The sequence below is a fragment of the Xiphophorus hellerii genome, chromosome 24, assembly GCF_003331165.1.
Source record: "Xiphophorus hellerii strain 12219 chromosome 24, Xiphophorus_hellerii-4.1, whole genome shotgun sequence".
Classification (NCBI taxonomy): Eukaryota; Metazoa; Chordata; class Actinopteri; order Cyprinodontiformes; family Poeciliidae; genus Xiphophorus; species Xiphophorus hellerii.
In genome coordinates this window covers 13522315-13549053 of record NC_045695.1, presented here as the reverse complement: position 1 = coordinate 13549053, position 26739 = coordinate 13522315, and the positions used below count along the sequence as shown (strand labels likewise).

Here is a 26739-nt window from a genome sequence, read left to right as displayed (position 1 = left end):
CAATACCTAAAGGGTCATCTTTCACAAAATGTCTCCCAAAAACCTTGAATGTATCAGAAAGGAGGACATTTAATACCAGTGTTGACAACTGTAGGTTTAAAGTTGATGTTTCTCAATATTACTTAACATACTTTACTCCAAGGAAACTAACCAGATTTAGAATGTGAAGTACCAGACTGGTTTGTTTACAAGGATCAATGGTTTATTTTAAGTTGAATTAATGCTCTAATAGTAATCCTTCATGATTAAGCTGTAAACACTACAACAGGGTACAAGCAATACTAAAGTAATGCATTTCTTTTTAAAGTTAACAATAAAGTAAAGATGATTTTTATGTAGCTTCAATTCTAATGTAATGTAATAAACATTATTAAAATGGATTTAAGCGTCTGTGTTTGTTAATTATTTTGATAATCAGACTATAAAGTCATCTTACTGACATCTTCTATTGGTTTCTACATGTAAAAGTTGCTAAATATTGAACAAAATTGAGCAAAGGGTTGTCCCAAATCTTGACTTGACCAATATGGAGAGTCTGTAAAATATTAACTAAGCTGATCAGTTAGTTTCTTTGCAAGTTGCATGAAATGGAGCTGCTTTCAGTCCTTTACTACAACATGTACTCTCAAAAACTTGCAAAAGAACATGAGAACAATAATGTCTGACCGTAAAAAACTAATTACGCAACAACAAAACTTCCACCTCTGTATCTGTGCAAACAAACACACAATGCAAGCTCAGAGTTTCCTAACTGGTTCACACACACACACACACACCAGTATAAAAGCACAGGCTCAACTCTTGCTCAGCTACACTTCCCAGCTCTGTTCCAGCGTGAGGACATCAGCACAGCAAACATGGAGCCGGTGATCACCAGAACTCTGATTCTGTTGGTGCTGGTCACCATCTCCACAGCAGCACCGCTGTAAGTACTGATACATCCCACTGGTTGGTACAACTGTTAAAATAACAGCCTTAAAGGTACTCTAATATTTTAAAGCTTAACATGAGGTGAGTTTTTATCTCTATTTTCTTCAAATGTCATGACAAATCCAAGACATGCTCTTATTTATTTTTATAAATATACTAAATTTCTCAATTGTGAAGAAGAAACATAAATTCGTTATGCAACTGGTGGTTCACAAAGTTCAGCAGCCGGATCAATAAAATAAACTGCTCTCGTTGATCTGCTGTTGACTCAACGTTTAGTAATGTTGTGTAATGTTGGACTGGAGAACAAAATGTAATTTCATTTCTATCATTCACAGACAAGATGCAGCAGTAGAAGGTGAGTCCTTCTGGACTTAGTTACCAGTATTTCACATTTTATCACTTTAAAACCAACTACTTCAATGTATTTCTGCCTGTTGGCACTCAGGGTGGATGAAATTGAAGATTTGTAAATCCATTTATTTTATGGTGGTTCATCATGTTAAATCCAAAGGAAATACATTGAGGTTTTTCGGTTGAAATGTTACAAATTTAAAATGCCAGTATTATCGGTAATCCAGATGGAGGCACTAGCCCTGCCGCTCCAGACAGATGTGGCGGTGTTGAATTCGACGCCATTGCTCCTAATGAAAAAGGAAACACTCTCTTCTTCAAAGGTGTGTAAAACTTCTAAGCCCAAAAAACTGCATTTTAATGTTTTTATCCTGTAACTTATGTCAAAATGCTTTTCTTCTCAGGTGATCACGTGTGGAATGGCTTCACTGGTCCAGCTCAGCTCTCCAGTTTGCACTTTAAGGAACTGAGTGGTCCTATTAATGCCGCTTTCCGCATGCACAACACCGAAAACCCCAACGACCACGATCACATCTACCTTTTCCAGGTAACAATAAATTCATCTGTGACTCCACAATAGGGACGTCTAATGTGGTATCTCATGATGAGCTCTGATTTGACCTCCAGGATGATAAAGTGTACAGTTACTTTAACCAAACTCTGGAGGAAGGGTATCCAAAACAAATCCAAGAGGATTTTCCTGGAGTTCCCACTCACCTGGACGCTGCAGTGGAGTGTCCCAAAGGAGAGTGCATGGCTGATTCGGTTCTGTTCTTTAAAGGTTTGTTGAGCTAAAATATTTATCTCACGAAAAGAAACTGAAGTTATAGAAATAGTAGAGAGAAATATGATGCCGTATTAGGGACATTATAGAAAGAAAATGAAAGGAGGAGTAAATTTCTGCCAAAAACCGCAGAAATATTTAGATTAATTTTAGACATTTTCTAGAAAAAACATGGATCACTTCTGAGTTTGAAAGGTCAAAAATCTACTGGAAAAAAATTCTGAGATTTTCTAGAAAAAACGTGGAAACTTATGAGTTTGAAAAGCGGAACTTTTCCAAGAAAAAATGAAGAAATCTTTATATCAATTTCAGAAATTTTCTATTTAAAAAAATGGAAATTACTGAGTTTGAAAAATCATACATTTTGTAAAAAAAAAAAAAAAAAAAAAAATTTGAAAGTTTGAGATAAATTTCAGAAATTTACTAGAAAATACTTGGAAATTTCTCAGTAGAAATTCTTTTTAGTATTGGACATTTTTTAAGTTTCAGAAGTCTAAAATTTTCAACTTTTTATCTCAAAAATGTCTGAGTCCTCTTCTTGCAAATATTTGACTTTTGGAGCTCAGAAATTTCCTTGTTTTTTCTACAAAATTTCTGAATTTCTTGTCAGAAATTTACTCCTTTTTCCTCCATCTGCAATAGCTCTAAATACGCTGTCATAGAGAAAACTCCTGATTAAAAAAGTTAAAAATCTCCCCCTACAGGCCAGGATGTGCATGTTTATGATATTGCCACAAAAGCAGTGAAGACCAAGACATGGTCCCACCTGCCGTCCTGCACGTCTGCTTTCCGCTGGCTCGAGCACTACTACTGTTTCCACGGACAGAACTTCACCCGCTTCCACCCCGTCTCAGGAGAGGTGACCGGCGCCTACCCCAAAGACGCCCGGCATTACTTCATGAACTGCCCCAACTTCGGTCAGTTCTTTAAGGATAAATGTCACCACTTTCATTGTTTGGTGAAAGGAATAACAGTGGATTTCATGGCTTTATTTGTTCTTTATTTCGTGTTTGACTGCAGGTCACGGAGGAGATCGGAAACCTCTTAAATGCAGCAACATCAAACTGAATGCAGCCACCACAGACGATGGAGGCAGGACGTATTTCTTTGCAGGTAACAAGAATTGTATTGAAAGCTAAAGATTCACAATAGATAGAAGAATTAAGTGTAGATCATAAATTATTATCTCAACAAGTGTTAAAAGTCTTAAACTTAGCACTTTCATTGTCTTTAATATCATTGGTTGGAGGTCTGAAAGTGTGATATTGCTGAGAAAAAGCACAGTTTGCAACTTTATGAAACTAAATAATGATGGTAGCAGATTAAAGATATTTTGTAGAGATTGGAGCCCAAACTTTTTACTTACTTGTTTTATTAGAAGTGCAAATATGTATTTATGTTGCTCTATTTCTAAAACTAGCATTTATGGCCCAACAATTTGAAGTTTGCAAGTTAATTAGTTTAGTTTATTTTACCGACAGGTATGCTAACTCTTGTCAAACACTCAGTTGAAGTTAAACAGGGACAATGATCCTTAACACACAACAGTTCCACCTCTGAATATGAAAAATGTCTTGTTATAAGTGAATTAATCTGCCAATGGAACTGGTACTTTTTAAATCAATATTCAGGAATATTGACTTAAAATAAGCTGTATATCTCGCTGAAAAGTCACCCGTGAGTTAGTTTTCTCTTATTTCAAGGGTACTAAGATATTTGCACTAGAAGCTAAACCAAAAACACTTGGTAAAATTTTGTGTTTTTGCTGAAATAAATGTGTTGAATCTCTTTAGGTCCGATCTATATTCGGGTTGACACACACCGTGACGGATTTCATGCCTTCCCAATAACCAGAGCGTGGAAGGAGGCGAACGATGGAGTTGATGCCGTTTTCTCTTACGACAGCAAAATCTACTTGATTAAGGTAGCTTCATCCTCAAGATTCTTGAATGAACTTGAAATGGGTAAAATGTGAAATAAATGCCGCTTATTTCTCCAAACATTTGCAGGGCGATCAGGTTTACATCTATAAAGCAGACGCTCACTTCACCTTGATTGAAGGCTACCCTAAAACTGTCAAGGAGGAGCTGGGCATTGAGGGAACTGTGGATGCTGCATTTGTATGCCCAACTGAAAACATAGCTCACATAATTCAAGGTAAAATGTCTAAATATTTATTTCTAATGTCATGTTTTGAATTATAATGAGACAAAAGACTCTGGGATGAATTAATATCTCAACAAACATCTTCCAACAGGGAACAGTATGCGTGACGTTGACCTCACCGCCACACCCAGGGTTATTAGCCGAGAATTCCCATTGCCGTTGTCTGATATAGACGCCGGTCTGTGCGGTGATGACGGGATAAGGTTATTTAAAGGTTCGCAGTTTTACTACTATGAAAGCCCCAGGATACTGGCGATGGGCAGGATCGCACCAGTGGCCTCAGACATCACCTCAGCGCTGATGGGATGTGAGGATTAGGGAGGAGTGAGGAGAAATTTCTGAGAAACGGCAAAGAAATTATTTCTAACTCAAACATTGAATTAAGACAGGCAGTTTACTGCAACTTTGGACAAGCCTTGTGTCATGCAGTCAAGTTTGTATTTTGTTTGGAGAATAAAAAGCAAAAAGAAAACCACTTTAGTCTGTTCTTTTCATTATCAATGCACAGTCTGTCCACTAGAGGACCCACTGTCCACATCACACAGCCTGGGAAAGCATTTCAATATTTCCCAGGTTTGGAAAAAGACCATTGAGAATTAAATACATATGTGGTCCTCCAGAAAAATCATTCCACAATGACTATGATACAATGATATCTTAATTTATAAAGCATGGAAAAAATTTCCAAACTGTTCAAACATCCAGCTGGTGCATCCATCGAGTGTTTGGAGGACTATCACAAAGCTTAAATACTAAATGTAGAGTTTAAACTAAACAGATATTCCTTTTCATTATTTTAAGGCACAACTAAACCACTTCAGAAAATTTAACAAGGAGATCGCAGTTAAGCTTCTGTTGAAGTGAGGATAAATGTTGGCCCTGCTCTTCCACCACGAAACAGACCTGAAATATCTGCGCAGAAAATATATTTCTGTTATCACTCTGTAACTTACAGTTTTTATTACTTTGTGATGCAGTTAGTTTTTATTTTATAAGGTGGAAGTGTGTTACATGTTTTATAAAAATGTATCTTAATTTTTATGTTTGAAGATTATTGAAAACCCCTGAGTGAGGTAATAATTGTGCATGAAAAGGCTAGTCGAATATTTAATCTGAAAATCAGCTTCAATGGTCACACTTCTCAAAAAAAGCAAAATGAAAGCCTCCTTAAATATTTCTAAAGCGAATCCTCTCTGAAGGTCCAATACTCTATTCTCCAAGGATATCACACATGTTCTTTCCTCCATTCCCGTTTTCAACACACACATCCAAACACACGCATTTTCCTCTCGCACACACACACGCCCATGCACGCCGTCATGCCAGCAGGGAGGTGATGGTTAGCATGGTGCTGTCACCAGGGGATGCAGGGTGCGGTTTGCAGGAAAGCTAGAGGTGTAAATTGGGTGAGTGTTGGGTGCAAAGCCTTCTTGGTGGAGGCTTGGTGCTCCGTCTCTTGATGCTTTGCCCCCTCCCACCTCCATCACACCGAGATACAGGTGGAGGGGAAGGTAAAAAGAAATAGAGTGATGTATTTTTTTTATACTTTGTCTTTCACGGCTGCTCTTTGACCTCTTGCTTATTTTCTCCATTGTCCAACACACTATGATACTTTATTAGATTTAAAACAAGGTGAGAATCAGGAGGATGGATTGAATGACCAGACAAAAGACGGGGAGTGTGACTGTGCTGACCAGGAGTAAACAGGTTTATGCCATAATTTCATATCTTTCCACTTGACGTTGATGAAATTTGAAAGTGTAATCAGCGAAACGAAAGCGCTGGGCGAGCAGGTGTGACTTGCCTTTGATCATAACGGAGACCAATTGCAATTATCCCCAAAATGGCTTGACGGCGGTACCAGGGGGCCGTTTGCAGATTATGTATTTTTAATCAGAGTTGTTAGCAGCTGTGATGGATGCCCGTTTTACTCATACGAGCATCTGATGGTGTATGTCACGTTTGCTAGCGGTGAATTATCACCATGTGTGAGCTGTCCATTAACTGCATGAAGAGGTATACAACCCCCCTGGTGCTTGTGTAACACCTTGCTTCACTCACCTGGTGTATAGGAAGATGTTTCTAAAGTGCAGAATTTGTTTTACTGAGGGTTTCCTTACTAAGTTCCATTATTAGATTCTTTTGTACCGATTCTTTTACCGATGGCAAATAAAATTCTCTTATGATCCTAGTTTTTGTGGCACAATGGTCAATTCACGCACAACCAAGACAAATGCATTTTTCTAAATGTCTAATATAGTGAAAAAATAACAGGATATAACTCGGTTGTGCATTCCAACTTTGTCAACTACTTATCTCTATAGTAGATACTGATTCTAAAAATTGCCACAAGCTGTTTCCATCCAATTGTCACATGAATTTTGAGCAAATTTTTTAAAAAATATTGCAAAAGAAATACAAAGAAATTTTGAATTAGAAAGGAAATCAACGAGGCTATCCAAAGCGTAATACATACTCAGGTAAATGTTCGCCAAGTCCAAACTTATTTGGTAAATGTATTTCCATTTCCACATCAGTGCATTAACTTTCTAAAGAGCCATAAAGCTCAAGCAAGCGTAAAAACGTTTTTGTGAAATTGAGGAACAAATTTAGCCATTTCCATCAACCATTTCTAGTGCAATACTTCAAAATGAGCATAAAAAACATTGAAGGAAACACTGTTAGAGTCTTGAGCTGGATTTATGTCTGGATTTAAACTTTCTTCTAGTATTATTCTAGATTTACCAACTTTAGATCAGTTTTGACCAGCGTTAAACTGGATGAAAAAAGTCTTCAGTTTGGTGTTTTGATCTCAACTAGCCATTCTTTTAAAGAGACTTCATAATTAATTTTATTTGTTGTTTCGGTTGTTTTGTTTATTTATTTTGGATATTTAAAACGTCTTCCAGTTCCAGGGTTAAATGTTCATTAGAACTGAAAGTTTATTGATCTTTGAGAATGTGTTATTGTGTTATTATGTCATTATATTACTTGATAAAGGTCTCAAAAGAACAATATTATCGTTTAATCGCAATTTATCGTCCAGTAAAATTTGTTACTGTCACAGGCCTACTAATTATGCCCAGTTGGTTGCATTGGTTTTATTTTAATTTTGGAAAATGCAAGTAAAAGGGAATTGAATACAAATACACAATGCGCTTTGCTGGTTTTTATTTACAATTTCAACTCTATGCACCACTTTATGTTGGTCTATTAGATAATAGCCTGTTAAAATACACTAAGTTCTTCAGTTGTGTAACTGATGCTACATAGATTATAATATGGATGAAAGCGCGTTCATATGGAAAGAATAATCCTGGCAGCTGCATTCTGAGTCCTTTTGAAAACATTCCACATGATTACTTCTAATTAAAAGGACATTTATTACAGTTTACATAGCATGAATAGTCCATATTTGCAAAGACCAAAGTCTGTATTTGCCTGCCCGTGTATGTGTGTGTGTGTGTTTGTGTGTGTGTGTGTGTGTGTGTGCGTGTGTTTGTGTGTGTGGCCCCTAAGTCGACCATGTGCTAACCCCACACAGCTGCAGAGCCCCCTTGAGGGTTTGTCGCGCGGGCAACAGAAGAAAAGCAGAAACGAGCGGTTGGGGATGGCGGTGTGTGTGTGTGTGTGTGCGTGTGTGTTGGGCACTGAACACTTATTTCCATCCCGCAGTACTCTGGCAAAGACATCGCACACCTCTGCAGTTGGGTGTCTCTTGTGCTATTGCTCAATCTTTTTAGGCCTGTCAGTTAGGGTTTTCATCAGGGTATTCTCCAGACAGCGAGGTTGGAAGGCTGATTGTGTGCTTCACTGAGGGAAATGCGTTTCCTCTGCGCGGTAATGTATGCATGCAGGACGCCGAGGACAACACAAGTTGGCTCCTCAGGAGGAATTACCATCAAGAGATGTGATTGCTTTCTTTACGGCACATGTAAAATACAATACATATCCATTTGTTTTGGGGTCCAGTGCTTCAGCTGGGTAACTTGCTGTTAGATTTTCCCTTATTTTTTGTTCATCTCAGCTGTGTGGTGCAAATTTTACTGGTTTTCCTTTTCAGATGCATCAAAAAATGTTAATTTCAGACAAAGGTAACCTGAGCAAAAATAAATTTTTTAAAGGAAACCAACAAAATAACCCAGGCTATATGCAAAAACATAATAACATTTGCTCACACACCTAATACATGACTTTTTCCCCGACACTTTAGAGGAAATTTGGCCCATTTTTGTTTGCAGAATTGTTTTAATTCAACCAAGTTGAATGTTTCCAAGCATAAACAGCATCTCAAGTGTAGAATCTCCATTTTAGCTTCTACATTTTCACTAGGTCAATCCAAAACTTTCATTTTGTTCTTGTTTTTGAGTCGGTGGCATGCTTCAGATCATGGTCCTGCTGCATAATCCAAGCACTTTTGGGCTTCAGCTCACAATCTGAAGGTTGACTTTCTCCTTGAGGATTTGACGGTTCATAGTTCTAGTTATGCATGTTCGACTGTCATTAACTTTTTTTCTCCTCTAGTTTTGTTAGTTTATGGTAAATGAAATAAGTTGTAACCCTTTCCTGTTTTATTAAAATTTGTCACCGCTATGGGTTTGTCCCCCCCATTTTTGACAAATGTGAGATGAATCTTTGTGCTTTTTTTGGTATCCTGGCATTTAGAAGCAGTTCTGCATTTTTGGGACCTCCGACATGTGTGGTTAATGGAGCCATTTTGGTAGGTCTGCCTCTCTTGAGAAGGTTCCCCACTATCTGATGTTTACTCTATTTGTAATTGATAATGGTTCTCACTGGATTAGTAATCCTTTCCACACTGAAAGATGTCACAGTGTTCTTGAATGCTTTTTTTTAGTTCGGGTGGCTTTTTAAGCTCTTTTAGCGTATTGATGTTGTCAGACAGCCTCTATTTAAGTGACTTCTTGAGCGGTTACAAAATTGAACTCCAAAAATTGTGATAAATTAAAGTCAATTCATTATTTAACAAGGAGATATTTTGAAACATTTATAGGTTGGATTGATAGATTTGTTCCCTCTAATAAATACAAACTGCTTTTAGTGATTACTTAAAGGTAATATTAAGCATTTTAGCATTTTTATAGAATTGTAAGACAGGTAGAGTCCAGGTGGAAAGCGATAAAACAGGAACTGAGGACTCTCTGGTTCTTCAAATATCCCTGTCAATCAAACACCGTTTCCTCTGAGTGCGTTTTCTATCTGTCAAGGGTCATAGAAAGTGAGGATGAGACCCATCCCTCCTCCATCCCTCCCTCCTCTCCTGCTCCTTAGAGGTGTATCTCCACCTTGTGCATCACGTCTGGGCATGACCTGTTGCTAGGTAACCCTGGGTCACAGCTGCACACCATGGCAGACCTTTTTTTATTTATCAGTGAGTTATGTGGGAGACGGGGGCTGTAATTTATTAGTTTGGTATTGGGCAGCCAGCGCAATGTTTGGGATTGTAAAAAGAAGAGACGTCTACAGCTCATCAAAATGCTTTATTCCGATCCGGGGGCCTCGGCCCGCTCAAGAGATTCACAACAGAGGAGATCACAGCATTATAAATTCATCCGCCTTTTTACTAAGAAAATCAAGCATCTCCAACAACAAAGCCAATGGTAATGCACTTTCCATGCTGGTAATTGAAACAGATGTGGTCAGCGCTCAGAGGACAGCGGAACAAGAACTCATCTCAGTGCAATATGTGACTGATTCATGTCCAAGGATGGAGTAGCTACAGACAAATAGTGTTATCCAGCTTTGTAGGCAAGACCGAACCCCGCCACTGTGAACATACAACTCAACTTTTATCATTCTAACAAAAAGAATCACGCAAGTTTCATGAGCTTTATTAGAAAAATCAGAAGAGTTGGATGAACGAGTGTTTTGGTTTTAAGTCTCCAGAAGCTTTTTATCAGATGGGTCATTTATAAGAAATTTTAATGCCCATTCAAATGTGAATTTGACTTGTTGCTCTTGATGAGGCTCAGTACAAGTAAAAACCCTGAACCTTGAAAGATGGAATATATTTCTGAAAAATTACAACTCATTCACGGTGCTTCTGAGAAACAAAAAGCAGTGGTGCATAGGCCTGTCACAATAAAAAATTAATTTATTAATCGCATGATCATTTACAACAAACTCAATCATTTTCACCTGCATAATTTATCATTTTTCTCTTTTCTCTCTGTTTCTCCCAAAAACTGGATGACAAAAGTCCTCAGTCTCAACTAGCCCCTTTTTTGAAGGACAATTTTGTTTACAGAGACTTCATAATTCATTTTATTTGTTGTTATGTTCATTTATTTTGGAAATTTAAAATATCTTCCAGTTCCAGTGTTAGCCCTTTGTTAGAATTCAAAACGTATTGATCTTTGAGAATGTGTTTTTGCACTATTATGCCAATATCTTTGTATTACTAGACAATGGTTTCAAAACCAACAATATTCTGATTTATTGCAATAACTTCTGGGACAATTTATCGTCCAGAAAAATTTGTTATTGTGACATTGTAGTGCATTTTTCTATAAAATCTTTAAAAAGCCGATTTTGATCGGTACAGATTTTATTTAGAAAAGGACGCTAAGTTGGTGACTATTGTGTGTGCAGAAGCAAGCGGTGAAAAATGTAACAGTGGTTGATTTTTAGACACTTGCTGACGTAGATAAAATCGGTTTAAGTATCGGCTGATCACTGCAAAATGAAACAATCAGGACCTTAAACAAAAAGGTTTCTTCTCCTTTAGGGATTATTATCTTCTTATATTCAGTGTTGTTGATTGTTAATTAACAAGCAACATGTGCGTAAAAATGTTTTCATATAAATAAGTCAAATAATTTGTGAAATATAAATAAAAACGTAGAAAAATGATTATATTTTCTACAAATATAAGTATTTTTTTTAAATGTTTGATTCATATTATTTTGATTATTATCTTAAATTTTGTTTAGTGAATCTGTGGACAGACTGCTACCCTCTGAGACGTTGACAGTTTTTGCAACACTTTGCTGCGATATTCATTCACGGTGCATCTGTTGCTCTTAGCTCAGCCACTCATCTCCATCTTATCCCAACCAAAGCTCGCCGTCGCATCCCTCAAAGCTTTTGTTAAATTCCCTCTCCTTAATGTGCGTGTGATGAATATTTTTTAGAAGCCTCCTCCGGGCCAGAGCTGATCAAAACAAATGCACCTGCACTTTTTTTTTTTTTTTTTTCCTCCTTGCAACTCCAACTCCCCCAGGATGGGTAAAAATTGACTCCCTGGTTTCCTCCATGAGGCAATTATGTGCCATCTGTTCCCATCCTGGTTGTTCCAGCTCGTTTTGTTTCTGCGATTGTTCGTCTAATATCATAGGCCTGAAAGTGTTAGAGAGGACGTGGCGGTGGAGGGGGGACAGAAATGAGGAGTGGCATGAGGAGGAATTAATCGAATCTAACAGCCGAACCAGATCTTCCACTCTGAAAGGAGATAGTCCCACTAGAATGAGGACCATTACCATATTCATCACCTAATATTGCCTTTTGTATGCAAAGTGGAAGAGAAGAGCGCAATATGAATTTCTGTACTGTCTTCCTAATTCCATGTATGAAAGAAGCTTACAAACTTATTCTTAATTGTTTGTTCACAACAAGTCCACTTAGTAGCTAATTTATTGTGTTGTTCGCATTTATTTTGAGGTGATAATAAAAACCCATTGTCCCCCGCTGTCATATTAGGCCCAGAAAAATATATGTATACATGTATGTATGTGGTTGTTCTGCTGCCATGATGAATCCCATTATTGTTTTGTTACAGTAACTATTGGGGCCATTACTCTCTGCCACACAGACAGGCTGGGAGCAGCATGTAGATTTAATTGCAGTGATGTCGCAGGCGAGGCGAGCAGCTGGATCGGAGACTTTAACAGTGATATCAATAACGGAGCGCCACCTCAGGCCCGTATGATTTCCCATCTCTCCTGACAGAGCGAAAGATGGAAATAATCAGTCATGGCACCCAGCGAGACAGCCTGTAGGACCCCGTGTGACATCCAGCAACAGTGACGGCTCTGGACCCAACTGTGTCCAGGGGGCAGCACTCCCTTTGTGTGTGTGTGTGTTTGGGAGTGCGGGTGGAGATAATTGGTGAGAAGGTGTTGGGTGGAACTCTTGCTGCTCACAGGTCGTCTTATTAGATACAAAGACAAAATTCAACACCACATCCACAACGTCGTAAGACTGGGCAGCAGGGGTGCACCGATTGTCGATTACCGATATATTAAAAGCCTGACCTGCCGATTCTGTCTGAAATGTTGCTAAATATAGCAAGAAAGTCTTGAGGTAAATACTGTCAACATGCAGATATGAACTGGTGGGCCAGTCGAACCTCTCTCAAGGCAAAGCAGAAGAGGGTAGTGGTTGATTTTTAGATCTATATTAAGATAGATCAGATCGGCTTCATGTGTAAGTATCACCAATTTCCCAACATTAAGGAAATTGGCGCTAATAAATCGGAGTACCGCTAGTCAGCAAGACTGTGTAGAGTTCTCTTTTAGGGAAAATCTGAAGAAAGTCTGCCCCAATTTTTGTTCCTTTTGGGATCTTATCTACCTCAGCAAAGGTCTAAAAATCAACCACTGTCCTCTTTTGCTTTGCCTTGAGAGGTTTGACTGTTAGCCCCGTCAACCAGCTCACGTCTGCACGTTTTCAGTTAACAAGTTGCTACATTTAGCAACTTTTCAGACAAAAAAAAAATCAGTATAGACCAAAATTGAAATGTCAAGCTTTTTTAACGACTGGAATCGGCCGAACAATGGCAATCGATGAACCTGTAGTTCAACTATCCTTAAATCTTTCCTGTGGAAATACAAAAGAAAAACTACAAAACATGATGGTGGCAGTATCATGATGTGGGGATGGTTTTCATGAACAAAGACAAGGAAGATCTTCAGTGTATTTTACTGGGATTTTATGTGATAGAGCAACACTGAAGTGCATAATTATGAGGATGACCATTAATAAAAATGTTATATAAACAGATTCAATGCAAATAAAGCTTTAAGTGTCTTTTCACGTCTAGAAAACAGTCATTCCCCACTGTATGTGAGTCTGGACTTTGACTAGGCCATTCCAACACACAAAATGTAATTGCTTCACTGCAGGATTTTCTTATTTTTCTCTGTTCCAGCCTCTGACAGGTTTTCTTCCACAAACTCCTCAACTTTGATTACTTTTCTTGTCCTTGTTGAAGAAAACCACAGCATGATGCAGCCACCACCATGCAGGATAAAGCAGTGCTGCATGGTGGTGCTATGTGAGACGGTCAAAACATGTTTTTTTGTACAATATTATATGTTTTCTGAGGCATTTCTTCCTTGTTTATACTGAAGAAACAAAAGTTAAACTCCTGAAGAAGGGAAACAAATATCCAAAATATTGCTGAAATTTCTTTTCACTAAATGTTTAGATAAGACAAAGTAAACATGTCAATTTAAAATTCAGTGCTGATCAATTTTAAGTTGTAAAACTAATTGTACTTTTGATTGACACCAAAGCAGGTGACGTTTCTCATGCATAAAGACACAAATTCACTCAAGCAAAATGCAAAAAAAATTAAGATCTTGTTTTGGATAACCCAATAAAAAGATGAACATGTTTCCATAAGAACAAGAAAACAAAATAATTTTTTTTTCTGATCAATCAGAGGCAATTTTGCTGATAGTTTTTGCTCTGCATCTGTATATTAAACTATATCGGCCAGAATTGTTTTATTTTAAATAAAACAAATCAGGCAGTCGGAGGTGAGGTCTTTGTATTTGCTGACATCTAGTGGAAAATTCTGGTATGCACTTTTGGTGAGACGAGTGTGTTCATATTAATTTAAATTAGTAATTTAACATTTTATGTATATTATGTATAGATCTAGAAAAGAAGAAACTGTTTGCATTTTTATTGGAAAAGTAAAATAGACAGATACAGTTGATAGGATTAATATTAATGTATTGTTTTGTGGATTTTACCAATTTTATATGTCATGGAGCTTGTTGAGACATTGCAGCAGGTGTATTTTAACAGTATAACAGCACAGTTCACAACACCGGTCTTCTAAGAAACTTCTAAGAAACCAACAAATTCTGCCTTTTTACTTATAACTCAAAGAAAGAAAAATCAAAATTCAGCGTAAAAAGGCAAAATTCTGATTGTATCTCTGAATTCTGATTTTTTTTACTTTCAATTCTTTCTGTGCAATTGAGCTAATCTTCTTCCAAAAGTAATAATTAGGTAAATATGACACCAGTTTTAATTATATCCTTAGCTGAATTTCAATTTAGATCGTGTTTTGAAGGACTTTAATACACCATCAGGCCACACTAATGTGATTTTACGCATCATATATAATTAACATTATTAAGAAGATAGATTATAAACAAGTTAAACTCACCACTTCTATGTCCTGTCAAAGTAGAGATGTAGTCTGTAAGTGGATGAAGTTATCTCCCAAACATCACTTAGGCTGTGTGCGAGCACCAAACTTCAGCATTTTATGGCTCATCTATAAATTAAAAAAGAAAGAGAGAAAGAATCAGAGTCTGTTGTAAACAGAGGATATCAGCTCACCTGAATCATACTGGTGTTTTGAACGAGGAAAAATCAACAGATATGAAGTTTGTATTTAAGACTCCACATACATTTGTAGTCGGCCGCAGGGTCGGTGGTTCACTTTTTAATTTTTGCGATTGAATTTCTGCCAAAAACAACGTAATTGTTTAACCTGAACAGCTTATTGTGTAACCTAATTAGCGACCGAATCTGTAAGCTAGCAGTTAGAAGCCTGAGGATTCATGTCACAATACTATTATTAGCCAACGCATTTCTATAACGGCTGTGTTGGTTTTGGCAGGTTGTGTAACAAAATGAGGCTTTTGGAGACTTTTCAGGATTCACACTATCAATTCACACTCTACTCGAAAGGAAACGGGTGCTGTCAAGCCCGTTTTCCTCTATCCATCTCAAATTTCCTGGATAATATGCAGCGCATGCGCAGCACGGAGCACGTCTTCTTTTACATTTTAATGGAGGTTGGCAACATGGCGCATTACCGCCCCCCGGCGGTTGGTAAATTTTACTCAAGTAGAAGTAAAAAGTAGCTTTACTTTTTAGTAAAGCTAAAAAGTAAGCTTTACTAAAAAGCTTTACGTTTTAGTTAAAAAAAAAAAAGTAAAGCTTTTTTAAAACTTTTTTAAACTTTAGAGTAAAAAAGAGTACTTTTTTACTCTACTAAGAGTAAAAAAGTATTTGGTAAAAAGGTGACTCACGTATTGAATATCTGATCAAAACATAAATGGTTTTATATTTAAAAATTACATCATTGAATGGAGCAAAATGTAAATTACATGTAAATTGTAGATAATAATTCAGAGAAATAACATAATTACAAAATAACAAAAGCAGGCAAAAGAAAGAAAAAAAACCTAGTCTATTTCTTTCACTATAAAGTTTATGAAACTTTGACAAAACTGCAGGCATGTCTCTGTGGTGAATTTTTTTGATTAAAACAAGCTTGTTCTTAGTTCAGTGAAGTTTACTCACAGTGGGGAGAGATTCAATTTTACTCAAGCAAGAGTCGAGATACATCATAATAAAATGACTTGAGTAAAAGTAAAACGTATAGCGTAGTAAAAGTACTCCAAAAACTACTTTTGTTTTCAAAACGTTAGTCAAGTAAATGTGAGTAAATGTAACTGCCCACCTCAGTATATTTCTAACTAAATTGTGTATCTTACGTTCTGTAAGTATTGGTTTCCATTGTTGTGTTGTTAAAAAATATCTGTAGAAAAGTGTTTCTTTTTCTTTTATATATTTTTTATATACTAGAATTTAAAGATAACTTTATTTTTGTCTGTCAGAGGACATCATTGTAAAATATTAAATTGGGTGTTATGATCTTTGGGACACCCAGTACTTTGTACTTTTATTTAAGTAGAATTATGCGTAAGCTGTATGTCAGTACAGTTTTAGTTACTTTACTTTAGTTACTCTGACTACTTAGTATCAAGCATATTTAATCATATTTCTGAAATGATAACAAGAATGATGTGGCCAGTTTAGTTTTGTTGTGGAGTTTTTTGTTTGGGTTATGGTTTAAAATTTCAAGTAGTTAGTCAACAGCCTATTTGCGCGCAACTTTCAATAAACCACTCTGTTTCCTCTATTGTTTGTGTCACTTGCTCCTGTTTCTACCTGGTTATGACCGAGAAGCTTAAACTATGATTAATTATTGATTTTTGTGTTCCAGGAATATTGTCAAAGGTTTCTTTAAAGTCTGGTAAAATGGATTGACATTTTGAAGCTACTGTAATCCAACATGTCAGTATATAATGACACAGAGAGGGAGGGTAAAAGGGTGAGATGGGGGTGTGGCAGAGAGGAGAGGAGAGTAGAAAAACAGACGACTGCAGCTCAGACCAGAGCCAGCAGGAAACAAAGAAGCACATACCTTAAACTCAGGTAAATATACCTTATATTTGCAGTATTTACAAACACATAGTTGTTACTGCCAGTGCTGTGTGTAAATATAGTGTAAAAATGTGATAATATATATATTTTCTTTTATGTGTCTAACTGTAGTTGACCTGAATATCCATTTCCAGAATTTTAATTTTTTTTTTACTGAGCTCAGCTTCACTTTGTGTAATTCACAGTGAATAGCTTCATTGTTGAGTTTCTCTCCTGCACATCCTGAATAATCTCCTCAGTTATGAACGGTATCATAGATGCTGTAGTCCCAACACCCGGCTAAATTCACCTGGTAGCTTAGCAACTAGAAACTCTCATTCAAAATTAAAAATGGGTAACTTCAGACAACATAACTTTTCCAGTCCAGAGGTTTGGCAGGGATTTGTTGTTGACAGGTAAACTGAAGTTTTTCTCACTTTGACCAATGTACTTTATTTGATTGTTCATAAAATGTTTTTTGTTTTAATTGGAGCCCAAAATAATCAATAGACAGAAGGAGGTTGGATGTTTCCAAAGGTCCCTTTGTGTAACTGTGTGGGGGTAAACTGACACCTGCCTCTTTCAGTCTAGCAAAAGCCTTTTTGTTTTGCTTCAGCCTGTTAAAAGGCACCAAAGTCTAGAGTAGTAATGTACAAAAATATTAATACCCCTTATACTTTTTCACATTTTGTCATTGTACAAGTATTTTCTTTGTACATTAAGTGATAACCCAACAGAACATAGAGCATAACTGTGAATTGGAAGAAAGATATTTGGTTTTCAAACATATGGAAACCAAATAAGCTGGTCAGATTGATGGGATGTTAGCCAGTTTAAAATACTAACCTCCTTTTTTGGGAAACGTAAAATAAAATTGTATTTATCCATGCAAAATGTTGATGAAGACCCTCTATCCCTTAATGTCGCAGTGATCAGTAGGTGGTCTGAATACCTCATTAACCTCTCAGAAACAGAACATTGGCAACCTGAGATGACATTAGTGTCCCCATGAGAAACCAAATCTTGTCCAGGTAAAGTTACAATGAAAGCAAACCCATGTCCCAGTTTTAAAACAGCCACACGTCCTTTTAGGGTTTATGTGATACACCTCAGTCAACAGGTAGGTCAGTTAGAGTTCCTGAAGAACTGAGAAAGTAATGTTCAATACAACAAAGGGTGGCTGTGTAGGTCAGGAGTTATGTTACTTAAACAGTCCTGTTAGCTACAAATGATAAAGGTTTTCCATGTTATAGATATTTTAATGGTTTATTGGTACATTAGTTTGGCTAAAATTACCCTAAAATAATTAAAATTCAACAAAACCAGAAAGAATAGCTAAAATGACAAAGACTCAGCCAATGTTGAGCACCAAGGTGATCAAAGCAGATCTACAATTACCTGTAAATACTGTAACAATTAGAAGATGCCTATATGAATTCAAGCTTTTGGCAATAAGCCCTCAAAGTCCCATTTTTGGAAAAAAAGTAATTGTGCTGAAGAGGAGGCCGCAGACAGTTTGTCAGAAGATGACCAAGCATTTAACTCAAGTCATAGAACAGTGCAAATACAATGAGGCATGGTAGCTCAGGCATTATGGTATAGAGATAGTCCATGTTTCAAAGGCATTTGTGCGAATAGACATAGAAACTACAGTACTTTAAGGAGTTTATGTTTTACTTCCTTCTATTAGTAGGAACAACTTTGTATGTTATACTGTTATGGCGTGTTGCCTTTCTTTGTTTTCACAGACATAAATCAGAGAGAAAGGTGAACCCCTTTAAAAGTGGCTTCTGAAATTTACCATTCAAGATGTTAATGAGGTCTCACTCTGAGAGAAAAGCCCTCCCTGGCTTCTCAGCCTTACTGACACTCAGCACTCCAAAAGAGAGAGATGTGACCTTCTCATCTCCAGTGTACTTTACCCCACGGGACTCCATCTTTACACCACAATCTCCTACTTTATCGCCTGATTGGGTGACAGAGGCACTTTCAACACTGGAGAAAGGAGAACAAGAACTTCAGACCCTAAGAGAGCGACAGCAAACCGAAGTGGAGGAGGTAAACCGTGAACTGGACAATGCAGTGATTGGAGCTCAGCGAGAGGAGCGACGCCTTCTTGAAAAGGTGGAGCAGGACTACAGGGAAGCCCAGAGACACCTTAGTCAAGTGAAGAGAGAAAACTCTGCAGCTGTGAGAGTTGTGCAGTCACTTGTTGATCAGCAAATTCGTAAAATTGCTCAGTTGAAGGAACAGATTCAGAGATGGGGTTTTATGGCTGATGGCTCAAACAAAAATCAGTTTCAAAGAGGTGTAATAGAGCTTACGCAACCATGGGAAATCTCTCTAACCCTGAAAAGGGTCACTTTCCTTTCAAGCTCCCTGTGTAAGACTTTAAATTTTGGGGAGACTGATATTCGTGAACAGGGTATGACTTACCACATTGGAGTCTGTGGTGACCAAGGACACAAATGTGCCTTGCACTCTGGTGATACAAACTTCTCAAACATAAATCCTCGTGAAAACCGAAAGGAACCCCAACCAAGCAGAGGCGCGCAAAGGAGCAGTCCAGTGGAGAACATCAGGACAAACAGTGGGAATTTTCGTGTTGTCCGGAAACTACATCTGTCAAGCTCCACAGAGAATGAGGATGAGCCTAAATCAACAAAGTCTCCAATTCAAAGACATCGTGAGGTATCAGAATCTTCACAAGATGAAGAGGTAGAATCTGTCTGTTCAGACACACAAGGGCAAGATATTTTTCTTGCTATTCCATCTGTCTCCAGTCAAGCAGAATCAGAAGGTGATGAGTCTGATTGCAGACATAATGAAACAAAGAGACGCAACACAGTGAAAGGTAAAAGAAGGCAAAAAGCCCTTGTTATGGTCTCATGTGAAGAACCATCAAGTCCTCTGGGAGAAAGTGATGACAAAAGAAGCAATCCAGCAACATTTTCAAAGGCTAGATGCAAGGGTTCAGTCTGCAGACACAATCTTGTAGAAGCTTCTACGAAACATCTTGTTCTTTCACAACAAAGCCTTTCAAAGAATAACACCTTAAAGGAAACATCAGTGGACAGTGGAAGTCTTTCATCCACAGTAGATAGTGAAGATTCCTGCCACACTTACACTGTAGCTACTCCATGGGATGGATCTCTTAAGCAGGACCACTGCTGCTCAATCTCCACCACTGACCTTTCTAGAAAGGAACACCTTTTGATAAACGATGACAAGACTGCGTGCAGAAAGCTGAGAAGAGTCAACAGAATGCGTCTCACCTCAGAACCTTCAGCATTTGAACAATGTCCAGGAAACTTCACAGAGTCTAACAAGAGCATCATCACCCCTAAAAGACAATCAAGATCTCAAACTCGGGGTACACATAGTTTAAGTGTAAACCGTGTTGGCAGATCTCTGTCCATGTCAGCCATTGATGGTGATAAACTAAATCAAGACAGAGACTTGACATTATGCAGCAAGGACAACAAAGACACAGTTGAAATACCTTTTAGGGAATCGGAGGAAGGCATTGGTTTAGCTGCGTTGGACTCAGCTCATCTGGTCAAACAATTTGGTAAACAAGGATCAGGCCGAACTGACTTCAATCTGCCAAGTGGTGTTTATGCAACTGCCAGAGGGCAACTCTTTGTGGTGGATTGTGGTAATGCCCGAATCCAAGTGACAGATCTCCAGAAGAACATTGTGCAGCAAGTCTCTCCTTCAGGATCGGATAGGTCTTCCCGCATCTGCAACTATTTTGATGTGGCTGTAAATTCAAAAGGCCTCATTGCCTTGACCTGTGCCGCTGAACGAGCATTGTTGGTGTTCAGCCGCCATGGACGCCTTCTTCAAACATTTGGCGGCACCATGACTGGTTCCACAAATGAAGAGCTGGATGCTCCAAGAGGGGTCACTGTTACATGTCAAGATGAGTTTGTAGTTGCTGACATCAAGCGTGGCACCTTAACAGCTTTAAAGTTGGACCCCAAAACTGGGGCAAGGTTAGAACGTACAGTTGTAACCGGGTTTCACCGACCATATTTGGTAGGAGCCTGTCTCACCACTGGCCTTATGGCAGTCTCAGAAAGAGGCAATGAAACTGGTCGTGTTCCATGCATTCGAGTCCTGGAACCTGGCTGGAACACTATCAGAATCCTCGGGGTGTGCTCTGGCCTGGGTCCTGTCCTGACCTGCCCCTGGGGCCTTTGTATAGACCATGATGGGGATGTCTTAGTGGCAGACTGGGGAAAGCAACACCACCGTGTACTCATCTACCCATCAAAAGGTATGGGCTGGCCTCTTGTGACAGACAACCTCAATAGTCCACGGGGGCTGGCGCTTCTCCCCGACGGCCATATGGTTGTATCAGACAGTATGAATCACTGCATTAAGATTTATCGCTACAAATGAACTGCAGAAGATGGACATTTAAGAAAAAAAAAGTCACACAGTCTGGTGTTAATGGTTAAATCTGTGGGCTGGTGAATTTGTCTCTTCATCATTTGGTTGTTCAATACCTAAAGGGTCATCTGTCACAATATGTCTCCCAAAAACCTTGCATGTATCAGAAAGGAGGACATTTAATACCAGTGTTGACAACTGTAGGTTTAAAGTTGAAGTTTCTCAATATTACTTAACATACTTTACTCCAAGGAAACTAACCAGATTTAGAATGTGAAGTACCAGACTGGTTTGTTTACAAGGATCAATGGTTTATTTTAAGTTGAATTAATGCTCTAATAGTAATCCTTCATGATTAAGCTGTAAACACTACAACAGGGTACAAGCAATACTAAAGTAATGCATTTCTTTTTAAAGTTAACAATAAAGTAAAGATGATTTTTATGTAGCTTCAATTTTAATGTAATAAACATTATTAAAATGGATTTAAGTGTCTGTGTTTGTTAATTATTTTGATAATCAGACTATAAAGTCATCTTACTGACATCTTCTATTGGTTTCTACATGTAAAAGTTGCTAAATATTGAACAAAATTGAGCAAAGGGTTGTCCCAAATCTTGACTTGACCAATATGGAGAGTCTGTAAAATATTAACTAAGCTGATCAGTTAGTTTCTTTGCAAGTTGCATGAAATGGAGCTGCTTTCAGTCCTTTACTACAACATGTACTCTCAAAAACTTGCAAAAGAACATGAGAACAATAATGTCTGACCGTAAAAAACTAATTACGCAACAACAAAACTTCCACCTCTGTATCTGTGCAAACAAACACACAATGCAAGCTCAGAGTTTCCTAACTGGTCCACACACACACACACACCAGTATAAAAGCACAGGCTCAACTCTTGCTCAGCTACACTTCCCAGCTCTGTTCCAGCGTGAGGAGCCACATCTGAGGACATCAGCACAGCAAACATGGAGCCGGTGATCACCAGAACTCTGATTCTGTTGGTGCTGGTCACCATCTCCACAGCAGCACCGCTGTAAGTACTGATACATCCCACTGGTTAGTACAACTGTTAAAATTACAGCCTTAAAGGTAATCTAATATTTTAAAGCTTAACATGAGGTGAGTTTTTATCTCTATTTTCTTCAAATGTCATGACAAATCCAAGACATGCTCTTATTTATTTTTATAAATATACTAAATTTCTCAATTGTGAAGAAGAAACATAAATTCGTTATGCAACTCTGTGTTATTGGTTCACAAAGTTCAGCAGCCGGATCAATAAAATAAACTGCTCTCATTGATCTGCTGTTGACTCAACGTTTAGTAATGTTGTGTAATGTTGGACTGGAGAACAAAATGTAATTTCATTTCTATCATTCACAGACAAGATGCAGCAGTAGAAGGTGAGTCCTTCTGGACTTAGTTACCAGTATTTCACATTTTATCACTTTAAAACCAACTACTTCAATGTATTTCTGCCTGTTGGCACTCAGGGTGGATGAAATTGAAGATTTGTAAATCCATTTATTTTATGGTGGTTCATCACGTTAAATCCAAAGGAAATACATTGAGGTTTTTCGGTTGAAATGTTACAAATTTAAAATGCCAGTATTATCGGTAATCCAGATGGAGGCACTAGCCCTGCCGCTCCAGACAGATGTGGCGGTGTTGAATTCGACGCCATTGCTCCTAATGAAAAAGGAAACACTCTCTTCTTCAAAGGTGTGTAAAACTTCTAAACCCAAAAAACTGCCTTTTAATGTTGTTTTTATCCTGTAATTTATGTCAAAATGCTTTTCTTCTCAGGTGATCACGTGTGGAATGGCTTCACTGGTCCAGCTCAGCTCTCCAGTTTGCACTTTAAGGAACTGAGTGGTCCTATTAATGCCGCTTTCCGCATGCACAACACCGAAAACCCCAACGACCACGATCACATCTACCTTTTCCAGGTAACAATAAATTCATCTGTGACTCCACAATAGGGAAGTCTAATGTGGTATGTCATGATGAGCTCTGATTTGACCTCCAGGATGATAAAGTGTACAGTTACTTTAACCAAACTCTGGAGGAAGGGTATCCAAAACAAATCCAAGAGGATTTTCCTGGAGTTCCCACTCACCTGGACGCTGCAGTGGAGTGTCCCAAAGGAGAGTGCATGGCTGATTCGGTTCTGTTCTTTAAAGGTTTGTTGAGCTAAAATATTTATCTCACGAAAAGAAACTGAAGTTATAGAAATAGTAGAGAGAAATATGATGCCGTATTAGGGACATTACAGAAAGAAAATGAAAGGAGGAGTAAATTTCTGCCACAAACCGCAGAAATATTTAGATTAATTTTAGACATTTTCTAGAAAAAACATGGAACATTTCTGAGTTTGAAAGGTCAAAAATCTACTGGAAAAAAATTCTGAGATTTTCTAGAAAAAAACTTGGAAACTTATGAGTTTGAAAAGTGGAAATTTTCCAAGAAAAAATGAAGAAATTTTTAGATCAATTTCAGAAATTTTCTATTTAAAAAAAATGGAAATTACTGAGTTTGAAAAATCATAAATTTTGTAAAAAAAAAATTTTTTTAAATAAAAATTCTGAAAGTTTGAGATAAATTTCAGAAATTTACTAGAAAATACTTGGAAAATTCTCAGTAGAAATTTTTTTAAGTATTGGACATTTTTTAAGTTTCAGAAGTCTAAAATTTTTAACTTTTTATCTCAAAAATTTCTGAGTCGTCTTCTCGCAAATATTTGACTTTTGGAGTTCAGAAATTTCCTTGTTTTTTCTACAAAATTTCTGAATTTCTTGTCAGAAATTTACTCCTTTTTCCTCCATCTGCAATAGCTCTAAATACGCTGTCATAGAGAAAACGCCTGATTAAAAAAGTTAAAAATCTCCCCCTACAGGCCAGGATGTGCATGTTTATGATATTGCCACAAAAGCAGTGAAGACCAAGACATGGTCCCACCTGCCGTCCTGCACATCTGCTTTCCGCTGGCTCGAGCACTACTACTGTTTCCACGGACAGAACTTCACCCGCTTCCACCCCGTCTCAGGAGAGGTGACCGGCGCCTACCCCAAAGACGCCCGGCATTACTTCATGAACTGCCCCAACTTCGGTCAGTTCTTTAAGGATAAATGTCACCACTTTCATTGTTTGGTGAAAGGAATAACAGTGGATTTCATGGCTTTATTTGTTCTTTATTTCGTGTTTGACTGCAGGTCACGGAGGAGATCGGAAACCTCTTAAATGCAGCAACATCAAACTGGATGCAGCCACCACAGACGATGGAGGCAGGACGTATTTCTTTGCAGGTAACAAGAATTGCATTAAAAGCTAAAGATTCACAATAGATAGAAGTATTAAGTGTAGATCATAAATTATTATCTCAACAAGTGTTAAAAGTCTTAAACTTAGCACTTTCATTGTCTTTAATATCATTGGTTGGAGGTCTGAAAGTGTGATATTGCTGAGAAAAAGCACAGTTTGCAACTTTATGAAACTAAATAATGATGGTAGCAGATTAAAGATATTTTGTAGAGATTGGAGCCCAAAATTTTTACTTACTGTGTTTTATTAGAAGTGCAAATATGCATTTATGTTGCTCTATATCTAAAACTAGCATTTATGGCCCAACAATTTGAAGTTTGCAAGTTAATTAGTTTAGTTTATTTTACCGACAGGTATGCTAACTCTTGTCAAACACTCAGTTTAAGTTAAACAGGGACAATGATCCTTAACACTCAACAGCTCCACCTCTGAATATGAAAAATGTCTTGTTATAAGTGAATTAATCTGCCAATGGAACTGGTACTTTTTAAATCAATATTCAGGAATATTGACTTAAAATAAGCTGTATATCTCGCTGAAAAGTCACCAGTGAGTTAGTTTTCTCTTATTTCAAGGGTACTAAGATATTTGCACTAGAAGCTAAACCAAAAACACTTGGTAAAATTTTGTGTTTTTGCTGAAATAAATGTGTTGAATCTCTTTAGGTCTGATCTACATTCGGGTTGACACACACCGTGACGGATTTCATGCCTTCCCAATAACCAGAGTGTGGAAGGAGGCGAACGATGGAGTTGATGCCGTTTTCTCTTACGACAGCAAAATGTACTTGATTAAGGTAGCTTCATCCTCAAGATTCTTGAATGAATTTGAAATGGGTAAAATGTGAAATAAATAAATAATTTCTCCAAACATTTGCAGGGCGATCAGGTTTACATCTACAAAGCAGACGCTCACTTCACCTTGATTGAAGGCTACCCTAAAACTGTCAAGGAGGAGTTGGGCATTGAGGGAACTGTGGATGCCGCGTTTGTATGCCCAACTGAAAACATAGCTCACATAATTCAAGGTAAAATGTCTAAATATTTATTTCTAATGACATGTTTTGAATTATAATGAGACAAAAGACTCCAGGATGAATTAATATCTCAACAAACATCTTCCAACAGGGAACAGTATGCGTGACGTTGACCTCACCGCCACACCCAGGGTTATTAGCCGAGATTTCCCATTGCCGTTGTCTGATATAGACGCCGGTCTGTGCGGTGATGACGGGATAAGGTTATTTAAAGGCTCGCAGTTTTACTACTATGAAAGCCCCAGGATACTGGCGATGGGCAGGATCGCACCAGTGGCCTCAGACATCACCTCAGCGCTGATGGGATGTGAGGATTAGGGAGGAGTGAGGAGAAATCTCTGAGAAACGGCAAAGAAATTATTTCTAACTCAAACATTGAATTAAGACAGGCAGTTTACTGCAACTTTGGACAAGCCTTGTGTCATGCAGTCAAATTTGTATTTTGTTTGGAGAATAAAAAGCAAAAAGAAAACCACTTTAGTCTGTTCTTTTCGTTATCAATGCACAGTCTGTCCACTAGAGGACCCACTGTCCACATCACACAGCCTGGGAAAGCATTTCAATATTTCCCAGGTTTGGAAAAAGACCATTGAGAATTAAATACATATGTGGTCCTCCAGAAAAATCATTCCACAATGACTATGATACAATGATATCTTAATTTATAAAGCATGGAAAAAATTTCCAAACTGTCCAAACATCCAGTTGGTGCATCCATCGAGTGTTTGGAGGACTATCACAAAGCTTAAATACTAAATGTAGAGTTTAAACTAAACAGATATTCCTTTTCATTATTTTAAGGCACAACTAAACCACTTCAGAAAATTTAACAAGGAGATCGCAGTTAAGCTTCTGTTGAAGTGAGGATAAATGTTGGCCCTGCTCTTCCACCACGAAACAGACCTGAAATATCTGCTTTTATTTTTGATAATACCAAATAAAATTGGTAAAAACTGGTTCACTATTTCAACTTACAGGGTTTTACAAACTGCCTGTGTCCATTTCGCAGCATGTGGACCCATACACTTCAGCCTGTCCCGAGGTCAGGGCAGCTATAATTGGCATTCAAGGCCTTTTCTCTCCCTGGAGAGGTCTTTGTTCAGTCAAAATCCCTGGCACATAAAGGAAGCGCTGGCCTCAGCACAGATTCAGAGTCCAGACAGTGAGGATTCACATACCATGCATGAAAACGAGTCCTAAATGGCAGACAGTACAAACTATTATCATTATAAACCCAGAAATATTATATATTGCAACCAGTTAGAAG

The 26739-nt window shown here is 37.8% G+C and overlaps 3 protein-coding genes across 3 annotated transcripts; all 3 read left to right on the top strand.

Annotated features, from left to right (window-relative positions):
• The first annotated feature begins 816 nt into the window (after window positions 1-816).
• LOC116715913 (hemopexin-like) lies at window positions 817-4709 on the top strand. The gene is made up of 10 exons (XM_032556666.1): window positions 817-925; window positions 1269-1288; window positions 1512-1607; window positions 1689-1831; window positions 1912-2065; window positions 2773-2985; window positions 3089-3181; window positions 3862-3992; window positions 4078-4225; window positions 4326-4709. The coding sequence occupies exons 1-10, from the start codon at window positions 858-860 to the stop codon at window positions 4550-4552; spliced, it is 1293 nt and encodes a 430-aa protein (XP_032412557.1). The 5' UTR covers window positions 817-857; the 3' UTR covers window positions 4553-4709.
• Window positions 4710-15696: 10987 nt separating this feature from the next.
• Window positions 15697-21901, top strand: LOC116715904 (uncharacterized). Its single transcript, XM_032556646.1, has 2 exons — window positions 15697-16720; window positions 18457-21901. Exon 2 carries the CDS (start codon window positions 18518-18520, stop codon window positions 21113-21115), a length of 2598 nt encoding a protein of 865 aa, XP_032412537.1. The 5' UTR covers window positions 15697-16720; window positions 18457-18517; the 3' UTR covers window positions 21116-21901.
• Window positions 21902-22012: 111 nt separating this feature from the next.
• LOC116715912 (hemopexin-like) lies at window positions 22013-25947 on the top strand. The gene is made up of 10 exons (XM_032556665.1): window positions 22013-22148; window positions 22499-22518; window positions 22742-22837; window positions 22922-23064; window positions 23145-23298; window positions 24012-24224; window positions 24328-24420; window positions 25102-25232; window positions 25316-25463; window positions 25564-25947. Exons 1-10 carry the CDS (start codon window positions 22081-22083, stop codon window positions 25788-25790), a joined length of 1293 nt encoding a protein of 430 aa, XP_032412556.1. The 5' UTR covers window positions 22013-22080; the 3' UTR covers window positions 25791-25947.
• The last annotated feature ends 792 nt before the right edge of the window (window positions 25948-26739 follow it).